This window comes from Euprymna scolopes, chromosome 5 (genome assembly GCF_053919585.1).
Source record: "Euprymna scolopes isolate OS-2025 chromosome 5, ASM5391958v1, whole genome shotgun sequence".
Lineage (NCBI taxonomy): Eukaryota > Metazoa > Mollusca > Cephalopoda > Sepiida > Sepiolidae > Euprymna > Euprymna scolopes.
This window is the reverse complement of record NC_136486.1, coordinates 22,269,048-22,286,007: the sequence shown is the minus strand read 5'-3', so window position 1 is coordinate 22,286,007 and position 16,960 is coordinate 22,269,048. Positions and strand designations below refer to the sequence as shown.

Here is a 16,960-nt window from a genome sequence, read left to right as displayed (position 1 = left end):
AATACTTCTCATCAGAAGAGAAGATTTGCTTTTTTGTATAATTGTGGCCATTCTCCCCCTTCTGACGAGAAGCATTTAGCCTCGAAATGACATGGCCTAAGGAATTTTTTCCTAAATTTCTCCTTAACTTTTGTGTAGTGTTCTGATGATTAAATAGTTATATATATATATATATATATATATATATATATATATATATATATATATATATATATATGTATATATACATATATATATATATATATATGTATGGGGATATTCCTCATTTTTCATTTAATATTATTGTTTATGCTCCCCTTGATAGTGTTGAGCTTTTCTTATCTTGATAAGTTTGTTTGTTTAAGATTTATTCTTCGATAACATAATCATATATTATTATTATTATTATTATTATTATTATTAAATATTTTACATTTTAAAGCGATAAAATCGTGCATACCAATTTTACAGAGTGTCGTAGCTCGCTGGAAAAAACAGGCTGCCGATTAGGCAGTTACGAGTTCTATTCTTGTAAAAAGTTTAGCCATGCTGACGACGAGTGATACCCAGAAACACGTATTCATGGGTAACATTTTTGTAAGTAAAATATTTTATAAATATTTAAATAAAGATATTTAAACTTAAAAAATTAATAATAATTATAATAACAAAAAATACGTCCCAAAAAGGGTGGACGCAAATGAACAAAGGGCAGGTAACACCCTCACTTTTTAGGTAAGCGAAACAATTAAATACAACAGAATCGATAATAAAAAATAAAGAAATAAATCCAATAGATCTTACTATTTTGAAAAAATCATAATGTAGTATTCATGCAATATTCTCCATTTCTAAAAGTGGTTAAAATATCTGATATTTCGAAAGGAGACAAATTGTGTAACATATTTATTTATTTTTAATTCTGATTGATCGATAGACGGATGGATAGACAAAATCTATATTTATATAAGATGGAACCCAACTTACCAAATCCGTGCCGAGAAGGTTTTACATGGGGAAGCTCAGTCGAACACTTACCATGAAAGTATTGATAGAGTAACAAAAAATTTGCAAAGTTTCTTCTGTGAAACGCGGGCTGGAAGAAAGCGAATATATCATCTCCAACCATTTTAAGAAATATACTTTGTGGCACCTTCCTAATTTTAACTCTCATTTCTATTATTTTTTCCTTTAGTCCTAACATTCCATGAGCAATGTTTCTGACAAAGGGAGGGAAATTGCTATTTTCTAGATCAGAATCAATCCATCTAACACTTATCGTCGGTTAGTTCTTGACCTTGAGGTATTTTTAGCTCCTTACAACAAGTGACTTTATGCCCTATCTAGAGCGATTGCCATAAAAATACTTCATGTTGAGCCAAACCTAACACTTATACAGGTAGAAATCTATATCAGGAATCAAATACTTAGGGGGGTGCCTACCCCCTCGGGGAAGGCATAGAAATCGCCACTGAGAAATTTCTGATTCATGTTAAACGGACTTACATCTACGAATGAATATGGTTGCTAAAATGTTTTCATTTGAGAAAATACAAGAGTCGTTCTATTAGTAATGCCTCCTATTTTTATTCCACCCGAATTGATCAGAGAAATTGTAAATTGCATTGTTATGATGGCTGAACATATACATTCATGACCTGGAAGTTGTATCTCTCTGTTGCAGATATTGATGGTGTGAGACTCAAGAAAGCAACCCCTGCCATGAACATGCATCAAAAGCAGAGATGCGTTATTGAATTTCTGGCAAAAGTGTATTGGGAATGACAGTGACTATGTAGAAAAATAAATTCTGAAACTCGTTTTAAAAATACCACTCCCGTTTTCATAGCTCTTCAACATTTGGAGTAAAAAAAGAAAAATAGAAGGCTTTTCTTTTTGGAATGATCTTCGTATGATAAAACGCGCTCCGGGCGTCCGATGTACAGCCACTGTTGATTGCTGGCAAAGGTTTATTGAGAATGGTGGTGACTATGTAGAAAAATAAATTCTGGAAGAAAACGATCGCCCGTTTTAATGGTACCACTCCCGCCCTCGTAACTCTTCAACTTTTTGAGAAAAAAAATAGGAGGCTTTACTTTATCCTCGTTCGTTTTTGATAATAGATTCCTACCATTACATAATGATAATATGCTACCGATTGTTACTAAAAGAAAATGAACTAGTAAAATCGACGCAATTATAGAAGTTTATAATATAAATCTCACCTGTATGTATGTATGTATGTATGTATGTATGTATGTATGTCTGCCTAAAACTTTTGACAGGGTCGATGGATTTCCACGAAATTGGTATCGATTTGAAGTTCGTCCTTCGGACAACAAATATCGAAAATTGGCTAAAAACATTAATTCCATCACTCTCAACCGGGCATTTTTCTACAGGGAGGACATGCTTTTTTCGCCGATATTTTAGAAAGTCATTCGCTCTTTTCCATTGTCTAGCCTTAATTTAAACCTACGTCACTTCCGGTTTGGTGATGGGCGCAACAGTAAAGACATGTTTTTTGTTTGTTTTTTGTTTTTTCGCGTTCTTTGTCTCCTTCACGGTACGGGTTCGAGCTTCTCTGTCTACTACCACTTTTTCTTTTTCTTTTTTTTTTTTTTTTGCTCAATACACAACGGGAACACAGGCGAATTAATTATAAATCCGTTTGGAAAACGTTCTAACGGGAATATGATGACAGCTGAAAGTAAATCAACGAGAATCTAACAATTCATAAATGCTCGTTACAATTATGATGTTGTGTAGGGAAAGACGCTGGCTAAGTAGTTAACGACACGGATTAACAACCCTGGCGTGCCAAGTTTGAATCCATAAAATCGGCACAGAACTGTTTTGTTTGTGTAATTAATTTTACATGTCATGTGCCGGTATTTGTCTTGTTATGTATAAATACTCATTTCAACTCATAGGTGATTAGGAGTCACCAGTTCAATTAATGGATGGCCATTAGTTCCTCCACTCTCTATTAGGCAACCATCTGCTTGTTTTCGACTTTTTGTCGGAAAACAGTAGGCGCTCCAGCTTCTAGAATAAGGTTAAGGAGGACCCCTTACCATCCCCCATAGGCATTTTATTTAGTTGTTTTCTGTTTATTTCTTTTTGGGTATGTCTTAGTTTGCTCCCCTCCCCTTCATCTCATCCCGTGTGTGTGGAATTTTATATGTTTAAAAAATACATCAATACTTTAGTTTGTAGATACAGGTTTTGCCTTGGTTTTCAATGTATATAAATATTTTTTCCTTTTTTTTTTCTCACAGATGGGCGTGTGTAAGTAAAAAGTCGACGCATAAGCTGCGGATATTTTAAGTAGGTAAACGCCATGGAGAGATTGAGGTATTTTGGTGATAGAGTCGTAGTTTAGGAACGTAATAAGGTTTTTTTCAAAGATCTAGTAAATTAGTTAGAAGACCCCCGCAACCCCCACGTCCCTCCCCTACTAGCCTTGTACCTAAGTGACTTGGACCCCAAATTAGGCTCTGGCAGTAGATAATGCCAAAGCCGGGGGACAAGCACTAAATAAAATCAGTTCAATTAATGGATAGTAACGATGGTCAAGTGAGATAACGACTGACAGACTGACAACAGGATGGTCCTAAGTTTGAATTCAATTCGTTGATTCAATATGTTAGCAACCTTCAGGTGGTCTCTCTCTCTCTCTCTCTCTCTCTCTCTCTCTCTCTCTCTCTCTCTCTCTCTCTCTTTCGTAAGTATCTCATGTCTTTCTAGAAATAATTCTGACTAGAAAAATATCGGGGAAACCAATGTCAACAGTAGAATATTTGCATTCATTCGATATGATGATTATGATGATGACAATGAGTAGTAGTAGTAGTATTAGTAGTAGTAGTCAGTGCAACTGACTTCCATAGCGAATCATTAAGTTGGCAAAGTTATCTCCCTTTGATTGGATCACCACACTAAGAGGTTGAATCTTTTCGGTTGAATACAATTTGAATGTAAATTTGTTAATGAAGAAATCATCATCATCATCGTCGTCATCATTGTCATCATCATTTTCCACTTAGCGTCTGTTTTACATGCTATCACGTATTGGATGTAAAAAAAATGCGTTGACTATTTCTTAATAAATATCGACAAAAAGGCATGAAAAAACGACAGGAGAGAAAACGCCTAAATATTAGAACAATGTAGAGTCCTTATTTACTTTCCTCCCTACGAGGGCATAATTAGGCACAAGGTTTGTTATTAACATTAAAAAAATCCAGCTTCCCCCCCCAAAAAAAAAGGGTACTCCTGATTGGGATAAAAATTTAAATAACCTGAGTTGACAGAGCTTTCAATCCAGTTTTAAATTTAAATAACCTGAGTTCACAGTGCTTTCAATCCAGTTTTAATACCAATGAGTCACCACTTATCGAGGTTAAAAGCCACTAGAGAATAATAGTTAATGACATTTCAGTTGGATGATGAACAATACTATGAGACGATTTGCAAACGGCGGTTCGAATGGGCAGAATTAGATTAGTTTAGAATGTTTTTATGAAAATCGCGCAAGACAAAGAGTGAAGCCACTTGATATACGGAGCTAACAAAAAAGGAAGATTATTATTGCAAAGATTTCACCTCGCACACGGCACGATCATTTGCATACCTTGGCTGTCGTACAACTGCTGCTGCTGCTGCTGCTGCTGCTGTTGCCATACGAGCGTTCGCACTTTGTTACATAAGATGTTTTTAAAGTTCTCGACTGTAAAACATTCTGGACTTTTGTTTTTATCTTATTTTCTTAAAGAAACAACTAGATTTCTAAATGTCGTTGAATAACTGAATTTTCATACAAAAACAGAGTAAGACAAAAATCTATATTTCTTGTTTAGAGATTATAAGAATTAATTACCTCCCCTGCTCTTGATACGTCCTAACGACATTCTTCTTTGGATGTAATAACGCTTATTAACGCTTAATAGAATGTTAGTCCCAATGTCGTTATGCTATTTTATTTTCTGTTTATATGATATTTATTAATAAATATTTTATAACATTCCGGAAATAAGAAAGCAGATCACAATGTCATCTAACTAGGGATGGAAATGAGTATTGTCAAATAGAAATGGAGGTAAAATATGTACTAAAAATATCTCCCCCGCTCCAGCTGTACAAATTACATAATTCCCGGTAAAAGTTTTAATCGAATAAATGTCAGATCAATTGCAAATTCAGGTTGGGAATTTTATGACTTGGTGTCTTGAGGAATCGATCAACTACAAAATAAATTTTCGAATGCTTCATCCGAATAAAAAAACGTTGATTTCATTTGACTAAATCCTCACTAAAATTACCTTACCTACCCCCCCCCTTTCTTTTTTTGGAAGATTCCAAATATTTCTGTGTTTCCGGTATTATTTATTTCATTCATTCTCGCGCCAAAGGAAGACAAAACATCCGCACAAGTAATCATGCAGTCGGCAGAAAGTGGTCGTCCAAGCGAGTTTGGTTGGCAGCATTACATGAAACAGTACAACATCCTCAGCGATTCGCCAATGCTTTATGCAAACTTAAAACGTGTTGGATGGAAAACCTACCATGTTGTCAACGAATATGCACCAGTTTATGGTAACCAAACATTTTTTCTTGTTATAAAATCGATTAATGCTAACATATGTATATATTTGTATAACTCTGCAACAAATTATCTAGACACGTCCGGTAGAACACAATTGAGTCTTCATTTTTTCCGGTTCTGTGTAATTTGCTTTTTTCACCGCGCAATCTTTTGTTTCGGTAATCATCGATCAAATGCACTTGAGCAAATGACCATCACCTGGTTCCATAATATACAACCTGTCGGACAAATAGAGCGAATTACCTGTAGAATACGAAAAGGAAAAAATAAAAGCTCAGTTGTGTTCAACCGAGCATTTATATGTATCGACCAGTTTCGTTTTTCTTTTGGTTAATCTGCCTTTGTAACGCTAAAAGAACTTTACTTGGCATAAGTGAAACTTAATTCATTTCTCCATTTTTAGATACTAAACTACGGTAACAGGATGACTGAACAGGCGACTCTATGTCGAAGCTTTTCTTTTTGCATAAAATATTTCGCTGTTTTGAATTTGCTTGGTATCAAATTTATGAATTAAATCTCAAATTTACTGTTTACGGGGTTTTACCTGATTCACCCGTGCAAAAGTCCAAACTAGTTTACATCCGAGAAGTCTAACAATTTTTCAAATTTATAAAAATCTCTACCTATTCGTACATAGGAATTGTATAATTTACTTCAAAACTAGGTGCTTTTCGGTGACAAAACCAAATATCGTACACAAATCATGCAAATTGTTAAACTCGTCTTGTTTTATTGCTAAAAGTGATTTCTGAACGCCATCAAGTCTGTAGGAACAGATAACTCTGAAAACTTAAAGATTTTAGAAAGCCATTATAAACCTGGGAAGAGGTTATTGGAAACTTAAAATCTAATGTTCTTAAAATACATTTAATTTACATGATTTTTGGCGTACGATATTTTATTTCCGTCATTGGTACGTATTTGTTTTCTGAGCTGGGGAATTTTTTGGGCAGTTACTTTATTTTTCGAAAACCAAAACTGAATTTATGCTAAAGTCTTGATTACTTCTAAAATCAAACCAACCCCTCTGCTTCAAACCCAAATCCTTCGTAATCGCCCAACTTCAACGAAAACACTGCGGTCATTGTGTCGATAAGACTGCATTGATAGAAACAATTCAGAAATCTTAGTATATTAGGTTGGCGGAGAATCTAATTCTAGTGCGTTTGCTATACATGTCTTGACTTAACGAGTTCTAGGAATTTTGTGATTGAACAAATGTAAAAATTAAAAACAAAATGGCGTATTAATAGAATTTCCCGTAGATGCTCGGTGTGGCTGGACCAACAATACCGGATACTTGTGCATTTACCGCACTGATATGTTTAGAAACCTGTTAAAATAAGTAATGTTAACTATTTTGTACTTCCACATAATAATCCAACATCGTAAAAATCGAATTAAACTTGAATACTGTTTAAAAGAAATTAACTCGTTTCCGAATGGCTATTTATGAAAATTCCGTTCCCACAATACACTAGGATCAAAAACATTAAATGTACGCGGTTTTATACAAAATTCTTCTCGCAAAGTTAAGACGCCGGGAGAAGATTGTTTACCGAGATATGGTAGTTACTAAGCATTAATCGAAACCATATGGGACCCTTTGTTTTCAGAAACTAAACAAACTTTACACTTTCATTAATACTCCTTTAATTAAAATATTCATATGGAAAAATATTTAAACTAATCCAATCCATATTAAAACCTACTCCAATACTAGCAGTTTAGCCCGGCTTTTCTCGCGTCCTATGTACTGTTCATAACTTATATATATATGTATATATATATATATATATATATATATATTTATATTATATATAAACCTGACTCCTGTCAGATAACCTATATCTAAAACTTCAAGTGTTTACACCCAAAATTGGCGGAGGAGTTTGATAGTCTGCAAAGGTCAACTCATTTAACATTGACCTCTTCGCAGCCAAATTTTCGCCCAAAAACTGATTAAAAAGCTTGCATGTCTGAATACCATTTTTATCTAAAATTTCGAATGTTTAGACCATAAAATTGGCTGAGTAATTTGGTAGACCGCGGAGGTCAAATTTTTTATCTTTGACCCTTTAACTTTTGTTTTGGCTCAAATTAAAGTCTGATCTATGGCCAAGTAACCTAAATCCAAAATTGGCGAAGTTTGGTAGTTTTCAAAGGTCAAATCGTTTAACTTTGATCCTTTGCAGCCGAATTTATGGCCGAAAACTGATTGAGATTTTCCTAAATCTCAATGCCCCTTATGTCGAGTCTGTAGATTCCAAATTAATAGTTTGGTAGGGAAATGTACACACAATTTCACTTTTAGATCTATAGATTTATGAAGATTCCATTTTAAAAAAATTTATACAAACGGTTAATTTTTTTTTATTTATTTATTTATTTTTTTTTTAAGCTAAGGTTCTGCGCAGCAACCTGGCCACCGCCGTCAATTTTGTATCGTCTCCTCCCCTCAAGGAAATATCCCTGGTAAGTAGAAATTACTAATATAGAAATTTGTAAAAATGTTCGAGAAATCTTTTCACTTGCATTCCCCTTCATTTTTTTTTTTTTTTTTTTTTTTTTTTTTTTATCTATAAACTAAGTGGAATAAGAACGTTTACTTTAGATGTTAGGTTTTTGTAATTCCAAAATTCGGCCTAATTAAGATACAAATCTTTTTGATGCATATATACCTATCACGTAATGAAAATGTCATATTCCAAAAATCACTTTTTTGTAATGTTAAGCATTGCTTTGTCCAGCATCTACATGCGGCTGGAGATTGCTTGATTTAATCTCCTTTGGAGTTCGTTCAGGACTAATTCTACTCGAGTTTTTCTCTTGTAAAAAAAAAAAAAAAAAAAAAAGCTGTCAACAAAATTTCTGTATTGATATGAAATATTTAATCTGTCGGTTGCCTAATTCCGATATTACATTAATCAACAGACTAGATGAAACTCGTAAAATCGACTCGTGTCTTTAACCTTTCATAATTAAAAACTAATTTAAAGTTTTAAAACTGATTTGATAAAAGTACAAATTTATTTCTCTACAATCTTCAGTTTTATATTTGCGTAATTCTGAAATTTTTGGAACTTTCATACTTTACGTCTTCCCTTTACAGTATTGCAATATATCAATTAAAAAAATATACCAATTAAAAAAATATATATACCAATTAAAAAAAAATATTAAAAATATAAGCTTGTTCAAGCTTTGTAATTTGGCACATGATTTGCTTTCAGATTAATATATTTTACTTTCATTGAACTTCTTGCACCTAATTTTGTAACCACGCGTATGGATGCGTGAGAAAATCAGCCGAAGTATAGCTGGCTTACGAAAATATTTAGTCATTAAACCACGTATGCAAATTAAGTCTTTGTGACTTGGGTCACAAAAGCAAAAACATTGCACGTAGTCGAAAACAGGTGTGCGTCGGGGAAGATAGATGTGTAAATACGACGGACGGCTGGCTAGCACCAGAGTGAGGTGACTATAGACTTAAAGCATATTATAAACTTTGAAAATATAAATGTATTTCAATTGCACTAAAAAAAAAAAACTGCCGAGTCTTTTTTTTTTTTTTTTTTTTTTTTGTCCCTTTGCGGCGGTACCAGGCAGCGTGTGGGTCAGAGGCTTAAAATGTAATCACACAAAGTAACTGCCACCTTAGTGTTATCTTAAACACTAGAAATGTTTAAGCAATACTGCATTCGCCTAAGTCTGCTGGTCTGTTGGCACCATTTCGTCTTCAATAATGTCGGGACGCGATGCAGGATTATACCCTCCCCTCTCAACTAATCAAGAGAATTTACTCGTTCGGTTACGCTGCGCGCTGCAACCTAAAAAAATCATCCATCAATAACTTCAAAATCGCTCTTAAAGTTAGCGAAAGTTCCCGGAAGGCCAGCTGAAGACTTCCGGTCTGTTTTCGCTGCTTGTCTATATCGGCTGGCCATCACTATCTCTGCCACTACGGATCGTCGTGCGTGGTCTACGTTCATCTGCAACGCTAAGTTCTACGGGAGGAATGAACTCGACACGCTCTGTACGTCGACTTTATGAATACGGCAGCGAGGCAGATCCCACTACATTGTATCACTTATGTTCAAACTAAAACGCTTGTCTAAGTATTCCAATCACTATAATTTCAGAATACGAGGGTCGAAAAAGTAATGCATCTGATTTAAAAGTTGTTACTGAGGTTGGCGTGATCCGATTGGAACCAGCAACAATGTTCTCTAGAATTTATTTTTCTACATAGTAACCACCCATTCTCGATGTTTTTTTGCAAATGATGATGGTAGTTGTGCATGGACGTCTCGCTGTTGCCACTTGGAAATGAGCAAACTGTGCTAACATCGATTGCATCAGTTTCGTAAACTCTAAACAGACGCCGTTGAATGTTGACAAATTCAATGTTTCTGCATGAGTGAATTCAATGACTTTGTTTCGGATGCACATTCAGCTCTGGCGTTGCTGTATTAATCTCTCCCTATCAATGTTTACAACAGGTGACTTTCCGGTCAAGAATACACAAGTTAATTTATGACAATGCAATTTTCAATCCCTCTCCAATTTTATGTGGAATTAAAAAAAAATTAGGCATTACTTTTGAAACGTCCTTCGTATATATGGTTATGGGGTCTCTTTTTTATTTTAATGATGAAACTGTTATATACGCCACCATTGGCTGGAACAGATACTACACTCTGATTTGGGGTTTGACGCAAAGCATTAGTTTACCACAATAGTGATATCATTTGAAATTGCATTTTCCTTAACTTGCATACATAACTGCTTGAACGCTCCAATTTCTTAAATTGCAAACATTCGTACGATAATAGAATTAAGTTATTATAAATGAATAACTCGCATGTCATACCTTTCAAAAAATAAAACTTTACTCAGTTTTTTAAGTAAACTATCAACAATACGTTGATTCACCTGTTCTGAAAATGTAATCTTCTGTCCCAGATATTACAACCTCAGAAAAATGTGTTCTTAAAGGCTTTTGGCGTTAGATTGTCACCATATAAAGTTGACCTCATGTCATCTCTTTCCCTCGTAATAGAATCGGAAATAGAACCAACACTTAAGATGTCATCGTTTGTATTGGCGACAGGACACTGACGGTATCTTCATCTCTATTTAACAACGCGGATGTGCTTATATGGAACGCTCGATATGTGGAAGGCAATTGACTTGTAAATTAATCAAATTCTACTTAATTTACACCATTATCGTTTATCACTTTAACTATAATCCTCAAGTGCCCTCTGGGTCTTAATAGACTGTGCCCCCCTCCCGCTGTTAAAAAAAAAACAAAAAAAGCTAAATAATAAAAAATAATGCAATTTTTTATTTGCAGGCGCTTGAGAATTTAACGCAATATCGTACCGAACATTTTTCCGTAATCGGACGTATGTTTTTCGAAGGTAATTTCGGTCGTTTTATTATGAAATCGCTTGACCTTTGCACATATTCCTTTGAACGTCTCTTGAAACGTCTTGAATTTTTAACGAAGGACACTGTTATTGTGTTTCCTTCTGGAATCCATCCACCCTTGGAAATCCTAAATGACATCCCTCACGCAAGCACAGTTGCATCGTCGACCCCGAATACCGAATCAACGAAACCTCTTCAACTGGTACCAAAGATCGAAGATTCGACCCCTCTTGAGAACTCTGCTCCCTTGCTGGAAAAAGCTGAAAATTCCTCCCAGCCTGCTGAATCTGAACCAGAGAAGATTTCTTTGGCTGAAACGATCCTTTTGTCAAACCGGACAATCGTTTACGTGAGTATAAAAGATTCTGAGCAGAATTTATAAAGTTTTGCTCGCTATTTTGTAAGATAATGTTCAGAACTAACAGTTGATTCTTACGTCTGACGACTTAAAGTAGAACATTTCTATTGTCAAATACAGAATGCGACATTCAGATGCGCTAATCCAGAACCTGACCCAACTTGCGTAGGAATCTTCCGACAGTTTATGGTAAGCGTGATAAATGTCGACGGGATTATTTAATTACAGCTTTCAATGAAGTGAGAATTAATTTTTAATCTAAATTAAATCGTAGCACGCTGTTAGGTAAAGACCTCTCCCTTCAAACATTTTAAAAAGCGTTTTGAAAAATCCCCCACCTCCCAAAAAGTTCTAACGAAAACTTAATACATATTGCTTTGATAAAACTTCTTGTCGTAACTATTTGAAAGCTCTTGAAAGAAACTTTGCAGACTTTCGTGCGATTTTTATTTTATTTATTTTTTATTTTATTTATTTTTATTTTTTTATTTTTATTTATTTTTTTATTTATTTATTTTTTTTTTTAAGGAAAACGTGACTGGTTTGGAGAAACTGTTTATCCTGATGTTCGAAGTGTTTATTTTGTGTCCCGTGAACATTACAGTAAGTAAATGACTTACCTTTCTGTTTTTGTTGGAAAATGTCTTTATAGAAGGGAATCCATATTGACTGGGTGTTTTGAAGTGCAATTTACGTGAACTGCCGAGCCGTTGCCAAACTATCAAATAGTACCGACTTTAAGATTATTAAATTCTTTTTAAACACAGATGGGATGTGCTTAATTAAAACCTTAAAACATTTAAAACCGTTAAGTGAATCTGCACCGTTTTCCGGAGGAGGCAATTAAAGAATTGTTTTCCTTCTAATCACAAGGGGATTTTTTTATTTAGAGATTGTTGCCAAAATTTTAAAGAATGCTGATTTCCACTGAAATCTAACTGTATCCTGTAAAACTTTATCTACATGCTTTAGTGTCATCTGTTTATTTACGTACTTTACAAGAGCTTAGAAACAAATCCTAGTGTGGGTTTGAAGGTTTGAGGAACAAACTAGATTCGAGCCTGGTATATCCAGGTGTTTAGTCTGTTGTCAACCAGTCATCCCAGCTTTTTAAATATGGATATTCTCGCTTCGGGCACGAACTCCTGGATTTTCCATCAAAAATCTCAATTGATTTAATAAAAACTGAAGTCTTTTGGTGTTACCCAAAATACAAGTATCAAAACTTTTTATCTCATGATAAAAAGTAAAAATAATTCTTTCAGTTATAAGTTTGAACTTGACATTTGAAGTTGATCGAACGATTTGTCAAATTGATTTTAAATTTGGATATTTCTTTTCAGGTTGCTCTCCTCCGATTCTTGCGATCGATTTTCCGGGACTTTGAAGAATGTGCGCACGCTTCAAAAATGAATGTAACAAATTCTGGGCGTCGTGTGGTAATCTTTTTTTTTTTTTTTTTTTTTTTACCCCTGTAAATTCTGTTCAGCGAAAGAACTTCACTTCATGGGGGGGGGTACTGAAAATTTACTTTTTTCTCATTCATAAAGATGTATTAACTATTCAATGTATGAAAAGCTCTTGCATGACTGATCGATACAATGTCCGTGGGTACGAAAAAAAAAATGTCTCTTGTTTGATCTGATCATATTCGAAAACTTGTAAACTGAAATTAAGTAAATTACTCATTTAACCAGTCTTCTGTGTCCATCGGAGATTAGATTCATACCTGTAACAAATGATGAATCTATACAAATGGCGCATTGGAAACAACTTTTTAAGACCGTTGAACATTTTTCTGAATTAAGACCCGATTTGTGAAAACTCTAGTGTGGGTTCAATTACTTAATTGAAGAGTCTCCGTTCTTCCTGAATGTAGAAATGATTCCTCATCCGAATGAACAGTACTTTTGTTTTCCTATCTAGAGACAGTTTATTCTAAGCCACACAATGTTTGACATATATAATGCGTCTAACTTTGTCTATTCTAATACAGAGAATTATCATTTTCACTAAGCGTAGGTTCTTTGTTATGTTATATCCAAATTAGTTAAAACATTCTCTAGGTTTTGCTGTTTATGGCTTAAATCCATTTTCATAACATTTATTTGTTTTTAATTTTTTCATTTATTTTTTGAAACTATGAAATTCATTGTTTTATAACCATATTTTCTCATGAAAATACTGTACTTGAAATACTTTTTTTTTTTTTTAATTTTATTTTTATTTATTTATTTATTTTTTTTTTTTTGCCACTTCAGAAAATCGCTTCTCCGCTCAACCGAACGATTCTTATGAATCGTTTAAAGGCGTTATTTTTGATCCTGGTGCAACCATATCTAGATGATTCTGTCATTCGGCTCGAATACAAGAACTATCATGGTAAGATATTTTACACGAATTTTATACAAGTAAAGAACTGAACCTTTTAATTTACTCTCGATGTAAATTTGCTTTTCCTCTACCCCAGAGTTGTCTGGCTCGAACAATGGATTCCTGGAGAAAGAAATGGATCATGTCAATTTTTATTGGGAAGAAAATGATTCTGATTATGAGGTAAGACTTTCTTCTAACAGGTCTGGCAGCATCTGTGGTCCTGAATTGGGTCATAAATGCATGGGAACTTTTGCTCTACCCCCCTCCCACTGAATACTTTACAACTTTCCGGTTCCTTGAAATTTTATAAGATAAATTCGCCACACAAAAGCCTATTTATATTTTAATGAATCATTTAATTTTTATTTATTTATTTATTTACTTTTTTTTTTTTTTTTTTTTTTTTTACGACTATTTTTACTCATTTCTACGCTATCTACGAAATGCTTGCGTTTAATGCAAGCACCAATACATGACGCTACGCATATAAATTTTCAAATTGCTTTTGAGTCCAGTGTTTTTACTTTCACTTAACCCCAAAATAGCATATTGCTCCTTGGGGCTATTTGTGACCATGACTAACGGGACTAGTGGGGTCTATACCTGTTCACATTACATTTTCAACTCCTTAGTACAGTTGAAAATAATTCCAATGTCTAGCAGTCTGAAGGGAAACTAGAATGTTTCAACATTTCAGGATTTCTACAGTGAAATCATGGAATTTTGCATGCAGATTTAGTAGTTAGTATGTACGCAGAGGTGAACAAGTGCTGGGAACGAAAGCAGTGAAAGTTTAAGTGCTGTAATTTTAAAGTAAAGCTTATTAGTATCGAATACATGTTTAAAAAAAAAATCCTGCTATTAGTATAAAACTTATCAATGACGCCAAGACTTACGCCATATTTGATTCTGAATTTCTCGTCGATTAGAACCAAAAATATTTTAATGAAATTAGCAAATGCAGCGATTGGTTAAATATATGGAAATCTCAAATGTTCCTTTCGTATAGTTAATCGGAAAAACTTAGTTTTGCAGATCGAAAAAAAATTAGTCTAGTTTCAAATTCCTAAAGTTTAATTTTAAACTTATCAATTGTTGGTACTGATGAAACAAGTACAGCTTAAATGTAGATAACGTATTTAGGCAAAAATGGTATCTAAAGAAATGGCATGAATGAGTTTTAAAAAAATGACACGGAACTGTTCTTTTAAAGAGTTGTTTTTTTTTTTTTTTTTTTACTAAAAAAAAAAATGCTTGCATATAAAAATAGACGAGAACTCTCCCCCCACCCCCAAATAAATTTCCACTCTGTATTCTTGGAATTTGAATCTGGAATTTAAAACTGAATCTGGATCTGTAAAAAATATTGGAATCGTCACATTAAACGTAATTTTCGAAAACTTAAATATAAAATAACATTGCTACGGAACCATGTACCTTATAAAATAGCTTGCGTTTCGTAAATCCGTTAATTCAAGAGCTTTCCAGCTCTGAGCTATGAATTCCCTTCCAGTAATTTTATCTTGTCTCTTTTTAGCCAATGGATAAAACTTCCGATACATTTACGACGGACAGTAGTGAAAGTGATGTAGAAATTACCACCTATGAAGTAAACCCCATAAAAACCGAAGTGAAAAGCGAAGACGAGTCAAAAGACAAAGATGTTTAATCGTCCGAAAACGCACGATCCAAATAATCCAATTTTTCGTAATCCGTTAAGATCTACATTTGTTTAAATTTCCACCCAGGTTCATTGATTTGTTTTTGCTCAATAAAATATTCCATAAATTTCTGAATATTTAATTCTTTGTATGACGCCTTCCAAGAAAACTTTCGCCATATTCCATTTTATGAATTGAAATGTACTAATTGACCGCCAACGCCACAACCTCTAAACATCCGCGTGGGAGTTTTCTAAGAAAATAACTAAATCTAGCATTTCTCATGGGAAATGCTTCGTCAACATTGGTTAAAAAAAAAAAAAAAAAAAAAAAACTAAATTTGTTAGGAGGGGATCTTCTCGGTCCGAGGATGTATAGTTCTAGAATCCTTGTGACTTATTTTATTTATTACATTTTCACCCTAAACAAGGCACATTGCCACCTTGGTGTAGGGGGCTACTATCAGAGGCAACAACTACTGGGGAACTTGGGATTTGGCCAACAAGATGTCGGTTCACGTTGCACTTGAACTTCTGCACGTCAGTACAGTTGGAAGCAGGGACCTGGAATGGAATTCCAGAGTCTAGCGGTTCTGGGGGAAGAAACTACTGGAGTAGAAAGATCTCTTACATCTAGGGATCATCTCTGTGTGGGGGTGGGATTTAGCTGCCTGTCGTGGGGGCACAACTGTCTGCAGTTCGCCAGAGCATTCACCATTAAAATACTTGTGGAACAGGCAGAGGGATGCAACATTTCGTCAATGGGACAGAGGCTGAAGCCTATATGCCAGTTCAGGGCCTATCAGATTTGCGACTCTTGAACCTTGTCTAGGAGCGAGAGACTAGTAGCAGATGCACCAGCCCAAATGTGACAGCAATACTCCATACACGGGCGAATGGTGGCCTTATAGAGGTACAGGACACTTTCAGGTGTTAGTTTTCTAACACGGTAGAGAGAGCCTACCTTCCTTGCAGCGGCCCTGGCAATGTTTTCAATGTAATTGTTCCAACTCGTGTTTCCTGTGAACGTTAGGCCAAGCAGTTTGAAAGATGTATTCTCAGATAGTCACTGGCCATTGCTATTGGTGACAGAAGTTTTCTTGTAATTATTGAAGGAAACCAGTTTAGTCTTGGCAGCATTGAATGTGACAATCCATTTTCGTCCCATTCTGCTACAGATTGGAGGTCATCCTAGTGTTTTTGACATTTTGTGTTCATTTGTTTTTCTGTCATGCCTGTTATAGTGTGGTGTCATTAGTATATATACCCATCTCGGAGGCAATTTTGTCGGAGGTCATTAACCAATATTAGGAACAATAGAGGTCCAAGGATAGACTCCTGAGACACTCTCGCATATCATATTGTTTAGATGTACGACCGTCGAGGACAACCTGGATTTTTCTTTTGTCTAGGGATTTAATTATGTTAAGTATTCTACCAGTGATACCGTATGATCTAATTTTCCTGAGAAGACCCTCATGCCATACCCTGTCAGATGCATTAGATATATCTAGAGCTATCGCTCTACCCTCCCCCG

At 34.7% G+C, this 16,960-nt stretch overlaps 1 protein-coding gene across 2 annotated transcripts; it reads left to right on the top strand.

Moving 5' to 3' along the window:
* The first annotated feature begins 5,383 nt into the window (after positions 1–5,383).
* Positions 5,384–15,566, top strand: LOC145277087 (uncharacterized). 2 transcript variants are annotated; one of them, XM_080128751.1, is made up of 8 exons: positions 5,385–5,577; positions 7,992–8,065; positions 10,953–11,378; positions 11,916–11,990; positions 12,731–12,826; positions 13,649–13,769; positions 13,858–13,943; positions 15,301–15,566. In XM_080128751.1, exons 1-8 carry the CDS (start codon positions 5,421–5,423, stop codon positions 15,430–15,432), a joined length of 1,167 nt encoding a protein of 388 aa, XP_079984877.1. In that variant the 5' UTR covers positions 5,385–5,420; the 3' UTR covers positions 15,433–15,566. The 2 variants fall into 2 exon arrangements, with proteins under 2 accessions (XP_079984879.1, XP_079984877.1); XM_080128753.1 differs by lacking the exon at positions 13,858–13,943 and having other exon boundaries at positions 5,384–5,577.
* The last annotated feature ends 1,394 nt before the right edge of the window (positions 15,567–16,960 follow it).